The sequence below is a fragment of the Mustela putorius genome, unplaced genomic scaffold, assembly GCF_011764305.1.
Source record: "Mustela putorius furo isolate JIRA1106 unplaced genomic scaffold, ASM1176430v1.1 tig00000407_pilon_pilon_pilon, whole genome shotgun sequence".
In the NCBI taxonomy this organism is placed as follows: domain Eukaryota; kingdom Metazoa; phylum Chordata; class Mammalia; order Carnivora; family Mustelidae; genus Mustela; species Mustela putorius.
The window spans coordinates 27,003,951-27,026,668 of record NW_025421373.1 but is presented as its reverse complement, the minus strand read 5'-3'; the positions used below and the strand labels follow the sequence as shown (position 1 = coordinate 27,026,668).

Genomic DNA, 22,718 nt, shown 5'->3' with positions numbered 1-22,718 from the left:
AAAAGAATTCCATTTCTGGCAGTCAAAGATCAAGGTGCCAACTTGCACACCTGCCATATACAGCTAGAAAACTAGACAGAGGGGCAGGGCATCTGGGTGGCTCAGTCAGTTAAGTGTCTGCCTCTGGCCCAGGTCATGATCCCAGAGTCCTGGGATCAAGCCCCACATTGGGCTCCCTGCTCAGCAAGGAGCCTGCTTCTCTCTCTGCTGCTCCCCCTGATTGTTCTCTCTCTCTCTCTCTCTCTCTCTCTCTGTCAAATAGATAAATAAAATCTTTTTTAAAAAACTAGACAGAATAATATATGAGTAAAAATGATCCAAGTAAATAAAAAGATATAGCCATATTAAAAATTTATAAAAGAATGCTTATAGCAGGGGCTCCTGAGTGGCTCAGTCATTAAGCGTCTGCCTCTGGCTCAGGTCATGATCCCAGGATCCCGGGATCAAGCCCCACATCGGGCTTTCTGCTCTGTGGGAAGCCTGCTTCTCCGTCTCCCACTCCCCTGCTTGTGTTCCCTCTCTCGCTGTTTCTCTCTCTGTCAAATAAACAAAATCTTTTTAAAAACAAATAAATAAATAAAAGAATGCTTATAGCAGCTTTATATGTAATCGCCACAAACTAAACACAACCCACAAGTCCATCAGCTGGTAAATAAACTATGGTCTATCCCTAGAGTGGAATTCTACTCAGCTATAAAAAGAAAGTAACTACTGATAAAAACAACAATATGGATGAATCCTCAGAAATGTTACACTGAGCAGAAGACACTGGGCACAAAAGACTACATGCTGTATAATTCTAATGTATAGTAGAAAATACAATCATATATAATACGAAATTCTAAAACAGGTGAAACTATAGTGATAGCAGATGAGTGACTGCCCGGGACTCAGAAAAGTGCATCTTACTGCAAAAAGGCAGGAGGAAATGTTTTGAGATAATAGAAATATTTCGTATTTTATTTGTGGTGGTGAGTTACATGATTATACATCTGTCAAAACTCACCAGAGTATTAAAAAGTGGGTATAGTATGTTAAACTATACTGCAATAAAGATGACTTTTAAAAAGCAAAGGATAAAGGGCTTAAAACTTAGAAAGTAGGGGCGCCTTGGGTGGCTCAGTCGGTTGAGCATCTGCCTTTGCCTCGGGTACTGATCCCAGGGTCCTCGGATGGAGCCTTGCGTCATCAGGCTCCGGCTCAGTGGGAAGCCTGCTTTTCCCTCTCCCTCTGCCCTTCCCTCCTGTTCATGTGCTCTCTCTCTCAGAGAAACAAAATCTTAAAAAAAGAAAAAAAGAATACTTAAAAAGTAAATAAGTAGGGGCGCCTGAGTGGCTCAGTTGTTAATCATCTGCCTTTGGCTCAGGTCATGATCCCAGGGTCCTGGGATTGAGCCCCGCAACAGGCTTCCTGCTCAGTGGGGATCCTGCTTCTCCCTCTCCCACTTCCTCTGATTGTATTCCCTTTCTTGCTGTGTCTCTATCAAATGAATAAAATCTTAAAAAAAAAAAAAAAGGAAGTAAAATAAGTAATAACCAATTAAAACAAAATGGGAATCCATGAGTCCATATTGAGGGGAAAAAAATAATGAAGGTCTAAATAAATGGGGAGAAACAAAAGCTCTTGTTCCTAATAGAATGCCAACTAATAAATGTAGAATGAATGATGGAATCAGCAAATTACCATTCAGCAGTCATCACAGTAGCAGTTTGTGCTCCAGAAACATCAATGGAGGGTGCCTGGGTGGCTCAGTCAATTGAGCTTCTGCCTTTGGCTTGGGTCATGATCCCAGGGTCCTGGGATAGAGCCCTGCGTCAGGCTCTCTGCTCATCAGGGAGCCTGCTTCTCCCTCTCCCTTTGCCTGCCACTCTGCCTACTTGTGATTGTGTGTGTGTGTGTCAAATAAGTTTAAAAAAAAAGAAAGAAAGAAACATCAATGGATCCTAAAACTAGTGGATGCAAATACTTAGTAATTACAAAGGAAAATGATTTTTCAAGAAGAAACCTGCAAGACACCCCCTTAACCAGGTGGTGAAAGTAAACAATCCAATAATGAGACAAACAAATTTTGTGCTACCTCCAATGTTGTACTGACAGCATCACTCCTATGTATGCCAGCCCAAAATGCAAAATCTAAATTTAATCATGACAAACATCTGGCAATCGGGGAAATCAACAAAGTAACCGTCCTGTAATTTTTACAGAACAAGTTTCAAGGCATGAAAGTTAAAGGAAAACAAGCCTGTCTCAGGCTGAGGGAAACTAGAGAGGCATAACAAGCAAGAACATTGTGTAATCCTGGATTGTTTCCTTTTGCTATGAAAGACATTCTCCGTACATTTGGCAGAACTTGAATACAGTATGTAGACAGTAGTAATGTATTGATGTTAATTTCCTGATTGTAATGGCTGTGCTGTAGTAATGCAGGAGAATGTCCCTCTGTATAGAATACATACTACAAGTGTTCAAGGATAATTGGGCATCATATTAATGATTTAATGAAATCCTGCAAGGGTTTAGTTACCATGTTGATAATACAGCTCTAAAAATTTATTGGGAAGGAAGGGAAATGGTGAGAACACTATCAAAAAGAAGAGTGATGAAGTTTTGGAGATATCTCCTACAGGGCTTTTAACCAAGAGTATAGATTTTATCTACGGCCATCTCACCTTGAATGCACCCAATCGCCTCTGATCTCGGAGGCTAGGCGGGGTTGGGCTTGGTTAGTACTGGGATGGGAGAATATATATTTTAGTCTGTCCTTGTCTTAATTGTGATTCCTCTAGGTAAGAAAAGTATTGAATTAGAGAAAAAGAGGCTCTCTCAACCTAAGCCAAAGCCCAAAAAGAAGAAAAAGCCTACCTCGAGAGCCCCCGTAAAGCAGGAAGTATACGACGGAAATGAAGACGAGAGCATCAGAGAGAGCTCAGGACCTGTTGAGAATGGCGTGTCAGACCAGGAGGGTGAAGAGGAAGCCCGGGAGCCAGAGTTCCCCAGTGGTGTTGCCTCAGTGGGTATGTGGCCAAATCCTGTGTTTCCCAGACTCTGGCAGGTAGGAGGCATGTCCAGCAAACTAAGCCAGGTCCTTACTCAGTTCGAAACTTCACTGCCTTTGACCTACTTACTGTCCCATCCCTTTAACTTAGGTTGTATCTTTGGTGCCGTCAGAAACTGCATTAGTTGTTTTAAGCCTGTATTGTAAACCTCTGAAGTGTTAAAGGGAATCTGGTGGAAGCCTGGCATAGAAATAGTGAAGGTCTTCAGAAAAAACTTCTTACTAATGAGGACAAGACTATGGGGCAAAGTGAAACCAGGGGCATCTATCCATAGACATGCATATGGGAGAAGTTTTCCCAGTCCCAGATGTCTAGGACATCTAGACAGTTACTGAAAGAAACCACTGTGTACAAATATCTGGCCTAGAAGCTACCACCACTCTGGAAACTCAAAAGTTCTCACCCTTCATAACTGGGTTTGTACCTAGTGTGTCTGTGTTGTTGTTTCTGAAAAAAATATGAGTTAGGTTCTTCTAGTTTGGTAAGCTATCATGGCAGTTAGATTTCTCACAGAACAGTTTTTCAGGGCTTTGTCCCTAATTTTCTAATGTAGTCTGTTCCTAGTTTGAAGAGAAAAAGTATTACTGGATGAAATTTTAGTACTTTCTTTTTTTATATGTTTACTTTCAAGTTGTGGTGCCTATGACCTATTAAAATGATTAAAGAGCAGAAAGTATAAATAGAAGCAGTGACTCATGTTTAATTCTAAAATGAAATATTTGGATGTGACAGAATTAAAATGGCCTAAGTCTATGGTACAGGTACATCCAGACCCTTTCCATCCCAAGGAATGGCTGTTGGACTCATAGTTTAGGAAAATAAAGAGCTAAAAGTTTAATGGGTTTATTTATTTTTTTAAGGCTCATCAAAATACCTCTTTATCACAAAATGGTTGCACAAAGTGTCCTTGACCCCTGTAGATCAACAGTGGGGCTTTTTTTCTTTTTTAAAGGATTGTGACTCCATATCACATACCCTTAATGTTCTCTATTGTAATTAAGCATGCTGTTAGTACTTTGTCATCTAAATAGATTAAGAAGTGTTGTGCCATCTGAGCAAAGTTTCAGAACTCCTGGGCCTGTGGTATAAAACTGTGGGGGCTAGAAACAACTTCTTCTTAGCCCAATTAGTCCGAGTTCCTAGGACAGACAGATTGTGAGACGGGAAAAGGAAGACTGCACGTTTCCTTTCCGAAGTATCTTCTCTCCTTTTATGGAATACATAAAATCACACTTAATCCTAGCATACTTCTTAATTATTAAAAAGAACTAGATTCTGCATTGTCCTCCAAACTTTTTTTCTTTATCCCCCATGATGTAGCTTCTAGAGAACCAGTTACCTGCACCCCGGTTTCATTAGGCTTTGAAAAGTCAAAGGTCACTGTTAATAACAAAGTCACTTTACTGAAGAAGGAGCCACCTAAAGAGAAGCCAGGTTGGTGTCTAATGATTAAAATATTTTGTGAAAGCACCCTCAAGTATCACATGCAACCACAAACTCCATAGTGTTTGGTTCTTATTGTTGTTGGTTTTTTGTTGGGGTTTTTGTTTGTTTTTTTAGGTTTTAAGTATTTGTTTGTTGACTTGATTGTTTCAGTTTTGGATCATGTTTTTAAACAGCTTAAACACTTAAACAACTTTAAACACTTTTTAATGTTTTCCTGGCGAGGTGTCATTTTGCAGCTGTTGATAATGCTTCACAGGGTGTTCACAGTGACGAGTGTGTGTGTGTGTGTGCATGCGTGTGTGTGTGTGTGTGTGCATGCGTGTGTGTGTGTGTGTGTTGTAAACACTGCCCCCAGCTAAGTTAACTTGAAAGCTTTGTAAGCATAGGAATTTTTCTGATGCCCAGCAGTATCCTTTCAGTAGGTTACTGTCACTGATTCTGGTCAGCTCTTCTTCAGGCAGTCTTCTTCAGGTCAGCTCTTCTTCAGGCAGTCTGTATTTTTATTACATTTCAGAATCCTTAACCAAGAAGCGAAAAGCTCGTTCCATGCTTCCACTGACTACCAGCCTGGACCACAGGTCCAAGGAGGAGCTTCATCAGGACTGTTTGGTATTAGCAACTGCAAAACACTCCAAAGGTACAAAAACAGACTTCCTTGGCCCATCCGTAGTCTTCTGGGAACTAGCTCATGAGAGGTGCTTGTATATTTGTTGAATGAATGTGCAAACCAATGTCTAAAACTGTTTGTATTTCTACATTCTCTTCCAGGTTTCCCTCCCCACCCAGACCGCAGTGCCAGGCTCCCCATTCTGATCCACTGTCCGCACTCCCCAGTGACTTTGAGAGGCAGTGCTCTGATTTATTGTTATAAATTGAGTTGTTACCAGCCATCTATGTGCCAGAATTTGTATGATGGCTTAAATAGCTCAGCATGAGTCAATTCCTTCAACTGTCTTTTCCTCAGGAAACAGTATCTTCATGTAGGGGGAAAAAAAAAATCTTGCTTATTAGAAATACACCCATAAGATGGCAGTTCCTTTTTTAGAATTTTGGTGGAAGTTTTTGTTTAAGAAGGTTTTTTTATTTTACTTTTGCAAAGCCCTCATTCAGTGCCTATTATTTTGATATTTGAGCAAGTATTTTTTTTTAATTTTGCATTTTACATATTAAAACAGGATGCATATGATAAAATGATACTCAAAGATTCAAAAAGAATGTAAATGTTTTTTATATTCCCTGATACCTACTTCTCCCATTTCCCCTTAAGGCCACACTATTACCAGTTTCTGTCTCTCTCCAGGAATATTTTGTGCTCTTCTTATATACATAATCCTCTTCGGGGGATTTTTTGATGACTTCCTGTAACTTAATACATCTAATCATATAGTTTTACATTATTAACCTTACTGGAAAATTGCTCGTGTGACTTTTTTAAAAACAAAATGAATACTGCATCCCTCCGTGGTAGATCCTAGTGAATGTTAAGGACCTTTGTTAGTTTTTTTTTGTTTTGTTTTCTACTGCATTCAAAATACATGTTGAATTTGGGATTTGCTTTTTACATCCTTTTTTTCCCCAAATCTTTATTTGAGCAATCTGTAAACTAAATTATCTCATTGGATTTTGCCAAGGCTGAGTTTAACAAACTCCAAAGTATTCTCCTATTTTCTACCCTTGTAACCAGCAGGGGTCTCTGTTAGGGTAAACAAGGTCCCAAAGACTCTTCTTTTCACTCTCTGAAAGGGGTGTTCTGGACATATATTTGGAGAATTGGACAGAAAACAGTAACCTCATTTTCTTTGTCTTTTTGAATTAGCAGAGCTAAATAAGGAGGTGTCTGCTGATCTTGAGGAAAGATTTCACCTGGGGCTTTTCACAGACCGGGGGGCCCTGTACAGAATGATTGAAGTCGAAGGTGAGGCAGATCCAGTCAGCATAATGCAGTCTGTCTTTATGCTTTCCTAACTCCTTATCCGTATCTCTATTATGACTGTCTTCCTGGAACATCCTAATGGCTCATTTTACATGTCAACTAACTAGGTTTTGAGCTGCCTGGTCTGCATATTCATTCCCATATACCCCTCGCATCTGTCATAGGTCCCGGAACATACAGTGTTCACTGTGAACATACGTGAAAGTGAGCGAGCGGGTGGACGAGGGACTGAGTGGGCCTCACACCACATTATGAACACTCTGGGAGATGACTCTCCCAGCAGCTGGCAACAGCGTATTTCTAGGAGTTTGTTCCTCTTTCATCTGGCCTTTCTTACTCCAGAAGTCTGTGTTGACAGAGGTTTCTGAAACATTTTCCCAACATTCTCTCTCCTCCAAACAGGAAAAGGTCACTTGGAAAATGGCCACCCCGAGTTATTTCACCAGCTAATGCTTTGGAAAGGAGATCTAAAAGGTGTTCTTCAGACTGCAGCAGAAAGAGGGGAGCTGACAGACAGTCTTGTGGCTATGGCGCCAGTTGGTATGTTCTTCTCAACAACAGTTCTTTCACCTTGAGCTTAAGTCTGCTAAAGATGGACACTCTTCCAGCGCCTGGGTGGCTCAGTTGGTTAAGTGTCTGCCTTCAGCTTAGGTCATGATCTTGGAGTCCTGGGATAGAGCCCCACATCAGGCTACCTGCTCCACTGGGCGTCTGCTTCTCCTTCTCCCTCTGCAACCCCACCCCCACCTCTGGGCTCATGCTCTCTCCCACACACTCTCTCTCAAATAAATAAAATCTTTTAAAAAGATGAACCTCTCTTGCAGGACAGTTTGGTCATGTCTAATAACCTTAACTTAGCAATTCTAAGTGTGGGAATTAACCATACTCACACATGCAAAATGACAGGTATACACGGGCTATCATTATAGCAGTATTTGTAATAGCAAAAGATCCCAAGAACCTCTCTGTCCATCAGGAAGAGACCAGTTAAATCTCATACCTCTAGACAGTAGACAGTAGGAGCTCCTATGAAAGAATGAGGCAACTCTTTGCATTCTGATATGGAACGGAGCTCCAAAGTGTAGTAAGTGAAAAGAGTCAAAGTGTAGATGCACAACAATATTTACTACTCTGTCATTTTTATTTAAATATGTCTTCACGGACTATTTCAAAAAGGTTTCAAAAGAAACTAATAATAATGGTTTTCTTCAGGGAAAGAAATCTGGACGAGCTTGGGTGGGGAGATGCCAGGATAACAAGGAAAGCTTTTATGCCATACCCAGTTTTTAACTGTATTCAAGTATACTATTTATATATAAAGAGAGAGAAGTACACAGGTCATTGTCGTGACTGACAATGAATTTCACAAACTTGAATACACCCTTAAAACCGACACCCATATCAAGAAGTGTTAACACTACCAGCATGCTGGAAGCTTCTCTCATGCTGCTTTTCAGTCAGTCTCCACACACCCCAACAAGGGTAATCATTGTCCTGACATCCATACTCTTGTACCTTTTGAATTTTACACTATTTTGTATATGTTATATAATCAAAGAAAAAAATAATGTTTTAAAATGTAGAATTTGGGAGAGTAGATGAAGCAGGGGATCTGTAATGGCAACTCAATTAGAATCTAAATGTACTTAATGCAGTTACTAAAACAAAAGCATTTCCAACCCAGATGTCTATATGTGCTTTTTTCCCCCTTAACCTGATTTTTATTCAACCACCGTTTTTTTTTTTTTTTTTAAAGCCGGCTACCATGTGTGGCTGTGGGCCGTGGAAGCTTTTGCCAAACAGCTGTGTTTTCAAGATCAATATGTCAAGGCTGCCTCTCACCTACTTTCTATCCACAAAGTATATGAAGCTGTAGAGCTGCTCAAGTCAAATCATTTCTACAGGTTTGTATGACCCTCAGTTGAACCAATAGTTGGACAAGATGTGAAATTTATCTGCTACGCAGCTCTCCTTACTGATAACCAGCACAAACCTCGTTTTATAATTAAACATCTCAAACATACAGAAATATGCATATATTAGTTTAACGAGCATTAATGCACCCACAACCTGTACTCAACAAATGTTAATTTTTATCAGTGTTTGCCACTGATTGTTTTTTCAGAACTTCTTTATCCCTGAAGTAACACAAATAGAGAAAACAGTATAATACAAATGGGACAGGATCTTGCCAACCACCCCATAAAGCTCCCCGTGCCCCCAGTTTTTAAGTATAACATTCCAGATTTGGTTGAATTGCCTTTCTCCAATTCTGTCCTCATCCCTTCTCTAGAAATACCTCTCTCCTGAGATTGGTATGAATCCTTCCTATCCAAGTTATTACACTTCCACCATAATAACATTTGTAAGTAGTGACAAACAAAAGAAATGGAATATCTCTTGTAAACAGCATACAGCTGGGTCTTGTTTTTATCCAGTCTGATGGTTTCTGTCTTTTAATTGGAGTGCGTAAGCCATTTACAATTAATGTAAATATTAGTGCGATTAAAATTTACCATCTTGCTTCTTGTCCCATCTATTATTTGTTCATTTTGTCTTTTCCTGCTTTCTTTTGAATCAGTTGAATATTTTTTTTTTATCTCTGGCTTATTAGCTGTACTCCTATTCATTTATTTTATGGTTGCTTGACAGCTTGTAATGATTAGCATTTTTAATTTATCACAGTTCACTTTCAAATGGTATTTTATTACTTCTTATAGACAATGTATTTCTTTCCTTCCTCCCTGTCCTTTCTGCTGTTGTCATGTATTTGACATGTTACAGTCCCACATTACACTATTAGAAGTTTTGCTTTAACCTGTCCTCTTTTTTTAACCATCTTTTTATAAAAATTTTTATTAGTTTTAAAATGCTTTTTTAATATTTGCCCATATATGTATTTCCAGCATTTTTCATTCTCTTATATAGGTCCTCCAAGGTTCTAATTGCTATCAGCTCCTTCTTGACCTGAACAAGATCTTCACTCTTGTAGTGTGATTCTTCTGGCAACCAATTCCATCAACTTGTTTGTCTATAAAAGCCTTTAATTTTGCCTTCATTTTAAAGGATCTTCCTCTGGCAGTTTTTGTCTTTCACGGCATCAAAGATGACATTGTTTTCTCTTATGTTGGTTTTGACTTGACTACTGCATTTAATCTCACCTTTTTATATAGGAACTATGTCATTTTTCTCTTACTGTTTTTAGGACTTTCTCCATCACTGATTTTCAGTCTTTTGATGTGATGGCTTTAAAGAGACTTTCTTTTTCTTTATTCTGTCTTAGTCTGTCTTCCTTTAGAGTGAGTTGAACTCTGTTTTAGAGAGCATTAAAGTTGCTATGGACCTGGGGAGTCTGGGTGGTTCAGTCGGCTAAGCAGCTGACTTCAGCTCAGGTAGTGATTATGGGGTCCTGGGATCGAGCCCCATGTCAGGGTTCCCTGCCCAGGGAGGAGCCTGCTTCTCCCTCTCCCACTCCCTCTGCCCCTCCCACAGCTCGTGCTTGCTCGCTCACTCACTCACTCCTTCAAATGAATAAATAAAATCTTTAAAAGTTGCTCTGGATCAGCTTGATCTTTCCATGGCTTTCTTAGGACAAGTTTAGGGAAATCTGCACTCTAGAATTGGTTTGTCCTTCTACCTGCTGGTGTCTTTACTGAATGCCTTGTGTATTCAACAGATCAGAACTCAGATGTCTGGCTAGTCAAAACACAAAAGTCCCCAAGGCCCCAAAGTGAGCTCTGGGAATTACTGAGCTTACACTTCCCTGGTTGGTCTTTGTCTAGCCTTGAAGAGTTTCCTACACATGTATGGCCTTTGTGTTTAGCCAAAGACTCCATGGGATCCGCAGAGTTCTATAGACCCTTCTCTGGACAGCTTCTTCCTTCCTATCATCCTGGCCCTCAAATTCCAATTGCTTTGTCTCTCCTCCACTTGATGAGACTGCTGAGGCTCTGCTGGGGTTCTCTATAGGAAGATGGCTGCAGGGGGTCCCTGACAGGGCTCATGTCCTTGGTTCCCCTCTCTCCAGGATGACACTCCTGCGCTAGACACATTTTGTCTAGTTTTGTGGCAGGAGGGTAAGTCTGGTCCCTGTTACTCTATCGTGGCTACAGGTGGTTGTCTCAAAATACCTCTTGAACATTCCTCTGCCTAGATCAACTTAATCCAAAATATTTCAACTCCAGCTACAACTTTGTCGGTACAACTCAGAAGTTGTATGTCACCTGGAAGATATTAGCTCACAGAATTATATAGATACTCCCAATGTCAACACGTTTCATTATAAAATATCCCCCCAAAAAAGTCACATTCTTTAATATCACCATCAGTGTCTTCAGAAGAATCTTTAACTTTTGGGAAGTGATCAGGCCACAGCAGCAGGCACAGATTTCCTAAAATTCTAGTTTTCACTTGAAAGATCAAATTTTATCACTGGCGACAGTATAGGTGGTGGTTTTCTGTGAAGTGACAGGACTTGGGGACCCCCAGGAATCCACAAACCATACTTTAAGAACTGCTGACCTAGGGAAAGAACTGAGCTAAGCATGTGGTTTTAAATTCTTCCATAACACAGTAAAACGGTTTTTCTTAGGCTGTTGGAACTTTTGAACAATACAAGAGGGACAGTTTGTCCTATCTTCTAGCCTTTTCAAATTGGCCAATATCTGTTCTTGCCTCTAGGGAAGCTATTGCAGTTGCCAAGGCCCGACTGCGCCCAGAAGACCCGATCCTAAAGGACCTGTACCTCACCTGGGGAGCCATCCTGGAAAAAGATGGCCATTATGCTGTAGCCGCCAAATGGTAAGCCTGAGGGAACAGGCATGAATCGGAACATAGAGGAACAGGATAAGAACAGTAAGTGAAGGGTGGGTGGGGGGGTAAAGTGACTAGAAAATAAAAAGGCATATGTGTATTAAACCCAGCTTCGTAAGATTCATCAGGACCTGCCTCCTCAGTATTTATTTGAATCACCGTAACTATTCAGGAAACCTCAGTAGCAGACTCAGGAGGTCCCCTTCTTCTAGTGATGTCTTTACCATCAAACAGGGAAACTGGAAGGGAATGAAGACTCTTCAGTTCAGCAAATGTTGAGGTTCCTTTATATCCTTATCCCGTGTGATGCTATCACTCATCCTGTGTATGGCAGTGGAAGAGGGAACGGAGATCTGCTTGTGACACGTTGGGGTTTTCTTCTCTATCACAGCTATTTAGGGGCTGCTTGTGCTTACGACGCAGCCAAAGTTTTGTCCAAGAAGGGGGACGCAGCATCACTTAAGACGGCTGCGGAGTTGGCTTCAATTGTAGGAGAGAATGAGTTGTCCTCTTCCCTGGCTCTCCGCTGTGCCCAGGAGCTGCTTTTGGCCAGGAACTGGGTGGGAGCCCAGGAAGCCCTGAAGCTACATGAAAGTCTAAAGGTCAGTCTGTTACTGTATCTCCTGGTATTTAAGAGGGAAGGGCCCCAAGTCCTTTTCTAGTTCAATTTCAAATTAATAACCCAGTTGAACAAGCTATGCCAATTAGGCAGGTCTCCTCAGAGGTGTCTCGCAAACCCTGGCCCTGCTCTCCCGTGGAAGTACCGTGGCTTGTCAGTTGCCGTATTCAAAGAGAGAACATAACCATTCGCAGTGATTCTCCTCCCTTAGCAATTTGGGTACAACATGTATGAGTAGACTTGAGTTCGCTCAGCCCCTGGGCTCCGGTCTGGTGTTTCTTCGTTGGGGTCATCAGGTCTTCTTTGAAGAAGGAGAGGAAGAGGGATTAACATCTGACCGAAATCATGGCTCTGTCACTGCACTCCATGTTAGCTTTAAACCATAGAGAAGTGTGGTAAAATCAGTATTTTGTTAAGTGTCTACTTTATCCCTTTCTGGTTAAAAATGAGTAATTTACCACTCAAAACCGAGATTACTTTAAAAGCATCAGCACTCTGAATTTCCAAAACATATAAACATTTGATCCATTTTAGATAACTTTGCTGGCCAGTTACTAATATGAACTTTGTAAATTCCTCTTTCCCTAGTAGCGTTACTGGGCCTAAAGACAGTTCCTAGCTAAATATTCATAGCCCAAGAAAAACTTTTAGTAGCCTTCTGGGAACTGCAAAATAAAAACGGAGGCAAAAGTAGTATACCCTCAAAGATAGTGTCATTTGTGTATTATTTATAAAGTGACCAAATCTTGAGAGAGTTTTATTTGTCCATAGCAAAAAAAAAAATGGTTATTTAGCATTTCTTTTTTTTCTCTTAAGCAGCATCCTCATCAAAGCAAGAAAACCTTCAACTTTATGCTAAATGCTATTGATAATGATGAGGCTATTTTGGCTCATCAACAGAGGCCTTCCCAAGCCTAACTGAGAAGATATTATAAGGGTACACACGAATCTCGTAGCAACTGAAAGTCTAGCAAAAAGAAAATCTTTTTGCTAGACTAGGGCTAGAAAAGAAAGATTTTCTTTTTGCTAGACTAGGGCTTCTAGGGCTTCTCTCTGAGCTTCTAATCCTCTTCTTCTAGAAGAGCTTCTTCTCTTCCAGCTGACTCCCTCTTAAACCTGCTGAGACAGGCTGCCTTAATACCTACCCCAACCCTCAGAACTACACAGCTTATCTGCTCTAGCACCTTCTGCCCATTACACTTTACTTCTGTATCCTTTAATCTAAAGTTTGGGCAGGGGCTAAGAACTGGATGAATCCAGGCCATCTTTTCTCAAACTGGGCCACAAGTCTTGGGTGGCTGGCCAGCATGTGGTTTATGTTATAGTGGGGAGAGCTACAGTTGGGGTTCTGCGTTATAAAAATGTTTGCTTGGGTCCTGGCTACTTCGAGGATCCCTGCAACGGCGTCTATTAGATCACATCCTTTTCCCCCATCACTCATGACTCACAGTATCCAGAGGCAGCCCACGACAGGGTTTGGTTGCTGCAGATATAATGGGGAACACACTGAGAAACGGAGAGCTCTCAAGACGATCAGGCACTCCCGCTGCCTAACAGTTCCTATCCTTTGTTGTTGGGTTCCAGGGACAAAGACTGGTGTTTTGCCTTCTTGAGCTACTGTCCAAGCACCTGGAGGAAAGGCAGCTTTTAGAGGCCAAAAGCTCTTCCTACAACACCTGGGCTACAGGCACTGCAGGGCCCTTTGTGGAGAGGGTGACCGCTATATGGAAGAGCACCTTCAGCCTGGAGAGCCCAGAGCAGTACCAGGCAGCCCTGCAGCAACTGCAGAGTATCAAGTACCCATCGGCTACAAATAACACTCCCTCCAAACAGGTACCCTGTCTATACTCTCTAGTAAGACTTCCGTAGTCTGTGTCCAGCATAATAAGGAAACAAGCTGAATGCCAGTTTGTGGTTCAGAAAAGACCAAGGCAGGCCAGGCAACCTGGAAAGATCTCCAGACTGATTAAAGCCCTTTGGCTTTGAAGTTAGTCTTGCTCAGTCTTCTCTTAAAAAAAAAATTAGAAAAAAAGTCTAAAAATACAGAAAAGTGTAGAGAAAAATAGAATACCCATCAATCAGAATTAACTAACGGATGGTCACCTTTTGTCAGTTTTGCTTCATAGTTCTCTGGTTTTGTTTTGTATGTACTAGTTTTTAGTAAAAGAAATACAGTAAGGTTGAAGTTCCTGGTACCCGTTCCCCTTTGCTAGCTCACTAGAGGCAGCCCCTAAGACAGGCCATATGTATTTTGTACCTTGCTTCTTTCAGTGAGCAGTTTGTAAAATCACTCTGTATTGATGCAAGGAGATACAGTTGATCCACTGTAACAGCTGTAAACGTGCTATAAATAGATACCAGTTTATCTGCTTGTTCTTTGGAAAATGAGGGCACAATATTTATGAGACACAAGACTTCCTCAAATGATACATAGCACTTTGCAAAACAGTCTGGCAGTTTTTTATGAAGTTAAACATAGACATGCTCAATGGCCCAGCATTCCCACTGCCTAGATATTTCACTAAAAGACAAGAAATCAGGTATCCGCACGTACTTGTACACAAATGTCTGTTGCAGCTTAGTGCACAACAACCAAAAATGAGAAACAACCCAAATGTCCATCAGCTGGTGAATGGATATGCAGACTATGTTATATCCATACAGTAGAATACTTTGCAACCCTAAAAACGTCCGAACTAGTGACATACAGATACTGTCAGCAGATCCTGAGACTGTTATGACAAGTGAAAGAAGGAAGACACAAAAGACTGTATACTCTGTGGTTCTATTTATAGGAATTCAAGAAAAGACAACATTTATATGGTCAAAACCAGATCAGTCGTTGTCGGGTTGGGGAGAGGAGAGTGTGTGCAGAGGGGTACACGGGGATATTTTACACTGATGAAAATGTTCTAGGTTTTGATGGTGGTGGTGATTGTAGCATTTATATCTATACAGATAGATGGATTTATCAAAACTCATCAAATTGCTCCCTATAAATTTTAATTATACTCCAGCTTGGTTGGTTGAATTATAACTCTTAGTTCCAAAACTCAGTTTTTGTTTTAATTAAATACAAATGTCAAGGCATTTTTTTTTTAGCATGAACAGACTTTGACACCAGACAAGGTATGTTATGTTACTGTGCAACTAGGTAGGAAAGTTTCTCAGATACGGAAGCAAAAATGGGTGTTGGAGATATGAGGAACTTTCTTAAATGTACATTGTCTGTACTTGGTCCAGGTGCAGTCAGTAGGAATATTCTGGTATTATCCCAGTGCTTGCTGTGGGAGAATGTTTAACTGAAACTCTGGCTCCTCCCTCCAGCTTCTGCTTCACATTTGCCATGACCTGACGTTGGCAGTGCTGAGCCAGCAAGTGGCCTCCTGGGACGCAGCTGTGGAAGCCCTGCTTCGGGCTGTGGTCCGGAGCTACGACTCGGGAAACTTCACCATCATGCAGGAAGTGCACTCAGCCTTTCTTCCTGAGGGTAAATGACCCCCACTTCTGCTGGGGCATGCCTACTAATGGATGATAAAACCACCACCAGTGGTGTGGCACTAGCACGACATACATCACTGAAAGATAGAGACCAGCCAGCTAGGTCATTTAGCACCAAGTTTGAATTCTCTTACCCAAGCTCCTTAAGAGGTAGCCAGAATGACTGAGCTGTCTTCCTTTACCTGGCCCTACCTGCCTTATCTACCACACTGTCGTCTATAAATTCTCCTACTCAGTTTGAGAGAAATAGTAATGTGTTCACCAGTCAGTTAAGAATGGAAAAGCTCATGGGGTGCTTGGCTGGCTCAGTTGGAGGAGCAGGCAACTCTTGATCTCAGGATTATAACTTTGAGCCCCACACTGGGTGTAGAGAAACATTTAAAACAAACGAATGAATTTTAAAAAAATAGAGAAGTACAGCAGAAAGATATTCTTTGAGCTGCATAGTCACTAAACTAAATCACTGTGATTTTTCAGAAACATAGTGGGATACTAGCCCCCCCCCCCAGAGCTTTCATAGGAGGATGGGTTATTTTTCTATAACGCTTTGACACATAGACTACAGCAACAAGAATACTGTCCTAGGTCACAAGATGTTTAGCTCTGGTTGACTTTTGGTGAAGGGCATGTGGTCCCATGGATCACAGCTGTCCTTTATTGAGATCCTCTCCGTGGGTGATAGCAAATGTAAGGGGAGGGGCCAGATTTCTAGCAGATAAAGAAACACACAACCCTAAATCCTTTTCTTCTTCTAGGCTGTGACCATCTAAAGCACAAACTGGGTGAACCTCAGTCCCTCATCACACCAGCTTTCAAAAGTTTGGAGGCCTTTTTTATTTATGGACATCTGTATGAATTTTGGTGGTCTCTCTCCAGGCATTGCCCCAAATCCAGTGTTTGGGTAAGAGCTGCTCACAGAAGGACAGCCTCTGTTGAGCAAAGCCAGCAGATAAACAATGCCACCCCTGAAGAAACGGACTCCGGAGATTCTCAGCCAGAGCCAAACAGGCCTCCAGAATTAGATGTGAGACTCACAGAAGAAAGCAAGCAAATGCTAATCACTTGTAAAGAGCTCTTTTCAGAAAAGCACGCCAGTCTCCAAAACTCACAGAGAACCGTTGCTGAAGTCCAAGAGACCTTGGCAGAAATGATCCGCCAACACCAGAAGAGTCAAGTCTGTAAATCTACAACAAACGGTCCTGATAAGAATGAATCTGAGCAGGCAGCAGAACAGTCCCTTTCTAGTCCTCAGAATGAGTGGTAAGTAATGAGTCGGTATAAGGTGGAATTGGAAATACCCTGCTGAGTTCCCACATCATCATCAGATAAAAATCAGCACATGATGAGCCTGATGAGGTCACTTGCCAGCACCATAATGTAGCATGCACCAGCCTCGGAGTCCAACCTGGGGTTCTAATCCTGGCTCTACCGAGTGACCTCAGGCAAGATTCTTAATGTTCCTAAGCTTTCGTTCCCTCATCTATAATTGGGATTACCTACTCCTACCTCGCTTGTTGGGGCAATTAAATGAAATCAAGAATAATGTCAGTAACAGTAGGACAGACAATAAAATCCTACCTTTGAGCAAAAAGTAGATCCCCCCCCCCAAAAAAAAATTAACCAATTAAAATGGGGAGTTGAATTATCACGTCATTAATGAAAACCAGTTTTTCAACCATTCTGTGCTATCCCAGAAAATACACAAAAAGGGTAGCGTACAAAAGTGCATGCTGAATTGAGAAAATCCCAAGTGATCAGAATGCTGTAGCACCCTCATTTCTTTTGAACACAGGGGACAGGTGGATGACAGGGGCTAATCACCAATCACTGTAAAGCTCATCTGCACTGTTACAGGGCCTTCTGCCTTGGGCATTTGTAGTGATTAACAGTTACTGATTGGTTATTATACTGAGTGCCTTTTACATAGACAGTCTCCCAAGCAAGACTTAAAACATAGTAATTAGTACCATTAATAAACTGATAAGTGATACTTGTATTAGTAACTGAAAAAAAATTAATTGCTGTATAAACACTTATACATTTATTGCTGTATAAACACTCCGATGGGCTGGGGGGGAGGCTCCCACTGAAATCTTGAGTCAGAGTTTTAAGTCACTTCTCCAGTAAGCCACCACATTCTAGGCAGCGTTAGGCTTGGTTTTATTAACAAGAAAAACACTAAAAAGTTCTCCAGCCCTGCAGCTCTTAACCTCTGAATCACATGACTCCTTTAACAAGCTTAAGACACTCTTCACAGAAAAAATGTGCATCCGTACACCTACGATTAGGAGCCCCAGCTATGTCTGTTCCCCCAGAGAAATCCAGGCTTTCTGCACTTAGCTGCAGAACTGAATCCCCTTGAGGTCCTAAACTTTCATTAGAGCTAAGTGTCTAAGAAGTGGGGATTTGGAAAATAGTGAGGAATGGTATTGCATTTTGAAAACTTAACATCACATTAAATTCCCTCCTCTTGACCTCTATATTAAAGATAAGAGATTAAGAGATAAGACCCAGGTGACAAAAGAATTTTACTTATAGGATAAGTTAAAAGTTATGTGGGGCAACGCATATGACTTACACTTGTTTTTATTATTACTAGTAAAGAAGAAAAAAATCAGCCACTTTCTCTGCCTGAATTAACCAAAAGGCTTACAGAGGCAAATGAGAAAATAGCTAAATTTCCTGAGAGTGTTAAGGTAAGATTTATAACAGTTCACTTGGTAAAACATGATTTTTTATATTATCACTTGACTATACCAAATTATTTAAGGTCATCTGATTCTCTGTACCATTTCTGAAGTCTCTTCACATCTGTATATGCTTAAAAGTTTAGGATCTCATTGTGTCTGGTTAACTAAAATGTTTTGTGAGAATAGGATTATTGACAACACAAGCAAATTTTATACCTCATTCTTTAGCAAAATGGAACAAATTTTGGAATTGGAAGGTAAAATAAAAATTGGTACCATGTATTTGATAACTTATAGATGCACTGGGTGTATTTGAATGTGGCCGTGCCATTAAAGGAGAACCATGATTTAAATTAATTAAATAGGGCTCTAGAGACAGATTCTTTCATTTGAGAAAGGATATCCCAGTTTTGATTATCCTCTAACCTTAGAGTAACTGATGAAGAGCCTTATAAGGGAAATGGCTCAGTCATGCCGGAGAAGTATCACTAGATGAGACTGAATTGCTGGTGCCTCTAAGCAGGTATATGTGGCTCTTTTGTAAATGCTTCCTTCCCGTGTCATCTTTCAGATCTGGCCCTTCCCCGATGTGCTGGAGTGCTGCCTTATCCTGCTTCACATTGGGTCCCAGTGTCCTGGCAGCGTGACCCAAGACATGCAGCAACAGGCCCAAGAACTCCTTCAGAAATACGGCAACACTAAAGTTTACAAAAGATACTGCGAGACCTTCTGCACGTGAATTTTCAAGGACCTCTAAGAAAACTGTGCCAAATTCAAAACCTGTGACACCCTTCATCTCTACAGTTATACCATGCCAGACATTAACGCTCATCCCTAGGTGTTTTTGCAGTGATCGAAGTAATACAAATGAGGGTCAAGTTTGAATGGACTCTGTTCTACCTTACACATCGTGGAATCAGACTTTGGACTCAACTGTGGTTTCCTCCTGGAGCAAGGATCATGAAAAGCCAGCAGTAGGTTTTCAGAATTAACACCTGCAGTGTGATCGTTGGTCAACTCTAAAGCCTTATGTAGGTTTCACCCAAAGAGGAGAAACTTTTTAATTACCCAAAGTGTTATGTTCTTAAACACAAGCTACCTTTATAAATACTTCACCTGATGGTAAACATGTCATTCTTGTTGGAGACAGAATTGCTACATTTTATGCCTTGGTATCATTCTTCTTACTTTTTTGTTAATATGAGTTCTCCCCTTCTGTTCTTTCGAAGACTTCACTTAGAATGTGAAATAGACCTTTACCCATCATGTTGACTCTACCATCCATCTGAACTTTAGATCAAAAATTTGGTTTTATTGTTTTTTGTCACTGCTTATTTGAACAAATCATTTACTAAAGCATTAGAAGAACAAATAACTAAAACAATGTGTCTTATCCCTTCAGTTTTATAAAATGAAATGGTGATCAAAAGAGCTCAGGAAGAAATTACTGTTTCAGTGGCTTGCAATCTTTTCTGGATCACAGGACCCTTTGAGAATCAAAACCACAGACAGTCTTTGAAGAAAAATTAATAATTCTGCATATATAACTTTTGGATCAGTATGTAACTTTTGGATCAGTGGACTCCAAATTCAGCATAATGGGATCCTATATACTACTTAATTATAAAACCTGTTCATTCCCCCCCCCCTCCATTACTGAGCATCCTCTTGAACAATGTCAGAAAGAGATGTTTCTGTAATATCCCAGTTGCTGGGGCATAAAAATCAGATAGTTTGGTGTAAGGGTGGGAGGGAACACTCTTTCCCAATAGTATAACTATCTTCTTTTGGGATTCATTGTGAAAACTTTTCTGCTTGAGTGTCCGGTTTATTTTTCAATTATTTTCTAAGTTGGGATTGTTGTGGCAGCGAGAATAAAATTCATTAACAGAAACTCTTGGAAGGAAAGAGTTTAAGAGACCATTATTTAAAGATCTGACTGACCAGAGGTTTTGTTTGTTTTAATTAGACCTAGCTTTAGGGTGCCTGGCTGGCGCAGTGGGTTAATAAGCCTCTGCCTTCAGCTCAGGTCATGATCCCAGGGTCCTGGGATGGAGGCCCACATCGTGCTCTCTGCTCAGCCTCTCTGCCTACTTGTTGATATATCTCTCTCTCTCTCTCAAATAAATAAATAAAATCTTTTTAAAAAAAAATAAATTAGACCTAGCTTTAGAATTTAAAAATGCTAAACCCCAAAAAACAAATATTGTAGAACTTAGATCCTCATGATTCTTTACACAGTTACTTGAACTTGAGGAAGAAGATGCATTGTTACTAAGGATAGAAAATCTTGGTTGCAAAGATTATACACAGGCATGGCTATGTGGAGAAGTAGATACCAGCTCTACAATCTTCACTGAAATGAACAAATGCTTCACTTGCAGAGACAGAAAAATATTTATTCCCTTCCACTTAAAGAACAGTATTATTAAACTAGAAACTCTAAACTTCTTCACAGTTTATCAGAACCATCATCTGCGCTTGGAGGAATCATACACACTCCTCAGTTACTGCTATAGTAAGAACAAGAGTTACTACTAGACAACTAAGCAATGAAACTACCCAGAACAGAAGTGACAAGATTCCATTTCCTCCCAAATTCTTTCCCATATTAGATAATGTAGTTAAGCCACTTCCAATTTGAATAGATGGTTTTCCTTTCTATCTCCCTAATTATCAGAACCACAAAGAGCCAAAGCACTGAGGAGGTGACTCAAGCTAAGTAGATACCAATAGGCAAATGAAGAATTAGTGTTGTTCCTTTACCCAATCCAAACCTTCTAATACAAACCACCACCTCATTAATCAGATGATTGCTCTCACCTCCCACTGCCTCTCAATCTGCTCTTATTACTGATTCTCCATTCTTCATATACCAATGACAAATCTTATCAACTTCCTGTTTAAAAAAATTATTTCACTACTGTCCCATTGTAAGTGGAATAAAATTATTTCAGCACTTCCCCATTGTTAGTGGGAAAAAGATCACCTTGCAGGGCTTCCAGGGCCCTGCCCGATACTAGCATTTACCTCTTAGCCTCTTTTTACACACTTCACCTTGTTTCTAGATTCCACCCACACTGGTCTCTTAGGCTGTGGGAACCCACTCGTTTTTCTTGTCATCTCAGTAGTTTTACCCATGTTGTTCTCTTGCCTGGTCCACTCTTTACCCATCTCTTATATCTCAGCTTAAGTGTTCCTTCTCAAGAGACTGCCCCTCAACCTCAACCTAAAGGACATCAGTGTCTTATACTTGACAGGTCACAAATTGTACTTTTGTGAATTAAGTACTCTTTGGCTACACAGACTGTAAACTCCAGTGAGGGTAGAGATTTTGTCTTCCATGTGCTTTTTTATCCCTAGCTCCTATTTACAGTATCTAGAAGGTGTACAGTGGAAACTTATGGAATAAGTTAGTAAATTGAAAGAATATTAACAGCTTAGATTTAAGACTCAAACTGAGCTCATTCATACTGGCACTAGCTGACAATTAGGCTTGTAGTTGATAGTCAGCCTTACTAGTTACCAGAAGACAAATTTAATAACTTTTGGCAATTTATGTGGAGGGGCTTGAATTTACCCATAATTAGCATTCTCTGGTTACCCTCTACAGGACCATCCCTTTCTGAGCATAACCATTAACAAAGTCCTACATGTGCTCATATATATGTATACAAAGTTCTTGCCAATTCTACTAGAGGTGTGCCCTTTCTTTAGCAACACTTTAATGAACTGTCTCATCCCTCCCATGCAATGACCAAATCCCCGGCTCAACAATGAGTTAATTCAACCATTCATCTCAACATTTCTCCTGACATACAAATCTGTCAACTGTGGCAAAGATAAATTCCCTATCTGAATCTAAATTTAGGACATCTGGGGGTGTCTTGATGATAAAGTGTATGCTTTCAGCTCGTCATGGTCTCAGGGTCCTAGGATGGAGCTCTGCGTCGGGCCCCGTGCTAAGCAGTTAGTCTTTCTTCCTCTACTCCCCTCCCCAACACTCATCCATACTCTCACTCCCTCAAATAAAATCTCCTCTTTTTTAAAGATTTTATTTATTTGATAGATAGCAAGAGCTGAACACAAACGGGGAGAGGGAGAAGCAGCCTTCCTGAGAAGCAGGAAGCCCGATACGGGGCTCAATCCCAATAAATAAATTTAGGCCATCTGTACAGGCCCCACAATCACCAGCATGCCAAAGAACTTGGCTGAGAATCTCTTCCTGTACGTGAACATCCCAATGAAAACTTAGATCTGCTCGTATACCACACTTCTTAAAACTCCTTGTTTTATGCCAGCTGAAAGGGTGGGAAATAGTCTGGAGCCAGTGCTACAATACCAGAAGTTCAGTTTGTTTTAAAAATCCACTAATTAAAAAGCTAATCCACCAAATGTAATGGAGTGGTCCCAGGACAGAATTAAAACTAGTTTTCCTATTAAGGCTGGACAATCAGTCGGGGCTTGTGAAGTGAGGAGACAATTCCATTTACACAGTTAGCCATTAAAAACTTCCTACAGGGATGCCTGGGTGGCTCAGTCGCTCAAGTCTGCCTTTGGGTCAAGTCATGATCCCAGGGTCTCAGGATGGAGCCCTGCTTCTCCCTTTCCCTCTACCCCTGGTTCATGGTCTCTTTTCTTTCACTCACACTCTCTCAAAT

General features: G+C 40.8%; 1 protein-coding gene across 6 annotated transcripts in view; it reads left to right on the top strand.

Annotated features, from left to right (window-relative positions):
• The window catches only part of GEMIN5 (gem nuclear organelle associated protein 5), a 42,690-nt gene extending 22,730 nt beyond the window's left edge, over nt 1-19,960 (top strand). For 2 of the 6 annotated variants that reach the window (XM_004737744.3, XM_004737742.3), the window contains exons 16-28: nt 2,787-3,014; nt 4,377-4,490; nt 5,017-5,139; nt 6,322-6,417; nt 6,838-6,975; nt 8,192-8,339; nt 11,116-11,235; nt 11,639-11,849; nt 13,451-13,699; nt 15,194-15,356; nt 16,123-16,627; nt 17,967-18,063; nt 18,629-19,960. In XM_004737744.3, coding sequence (XP_004737801.1) covers nt 2,787-3,014; nt 4,377-4,490; nt 5,017-5,139; nt 6,322-6,417; nt 6,838-6,975; nt 8,192-8,339; nt 11,116-11,235; nt 11,639-11,849; nt 13,451-13,699; nt 15,194-15,356; nt 16,123-16,627; nt 17,967-18,063; nt 18,629-18,796 — 2,360 coding nt within the window. In that variant the 3' untranslated portion in view covers nt 18,797-19,960. Of the gene's footprint in view, nt 1-2,786; nt 3,015-4,376; nt 4,491-5,016; nt 5,140-6,318; nt 6,418-6,837; nt 6,976-8,191; nt 8,340-11,115; nt 11,236-11,638; nt 11,850-13,450; nt 13,700-15,193; nt 15,357-16,122; nt 16,628-17,966; nt 18,064-18,628 lie in introns of all 6 variants that reach the window. The other 4 variants (XM_004737743.3, XM_004737741.3, XM_045079603.1 and 1 more) reach the window with 3 other exon arrangements.
• The last annotated feature ends 2,758 nt before the right edge of the window (nt 19,961-22,718 follow it).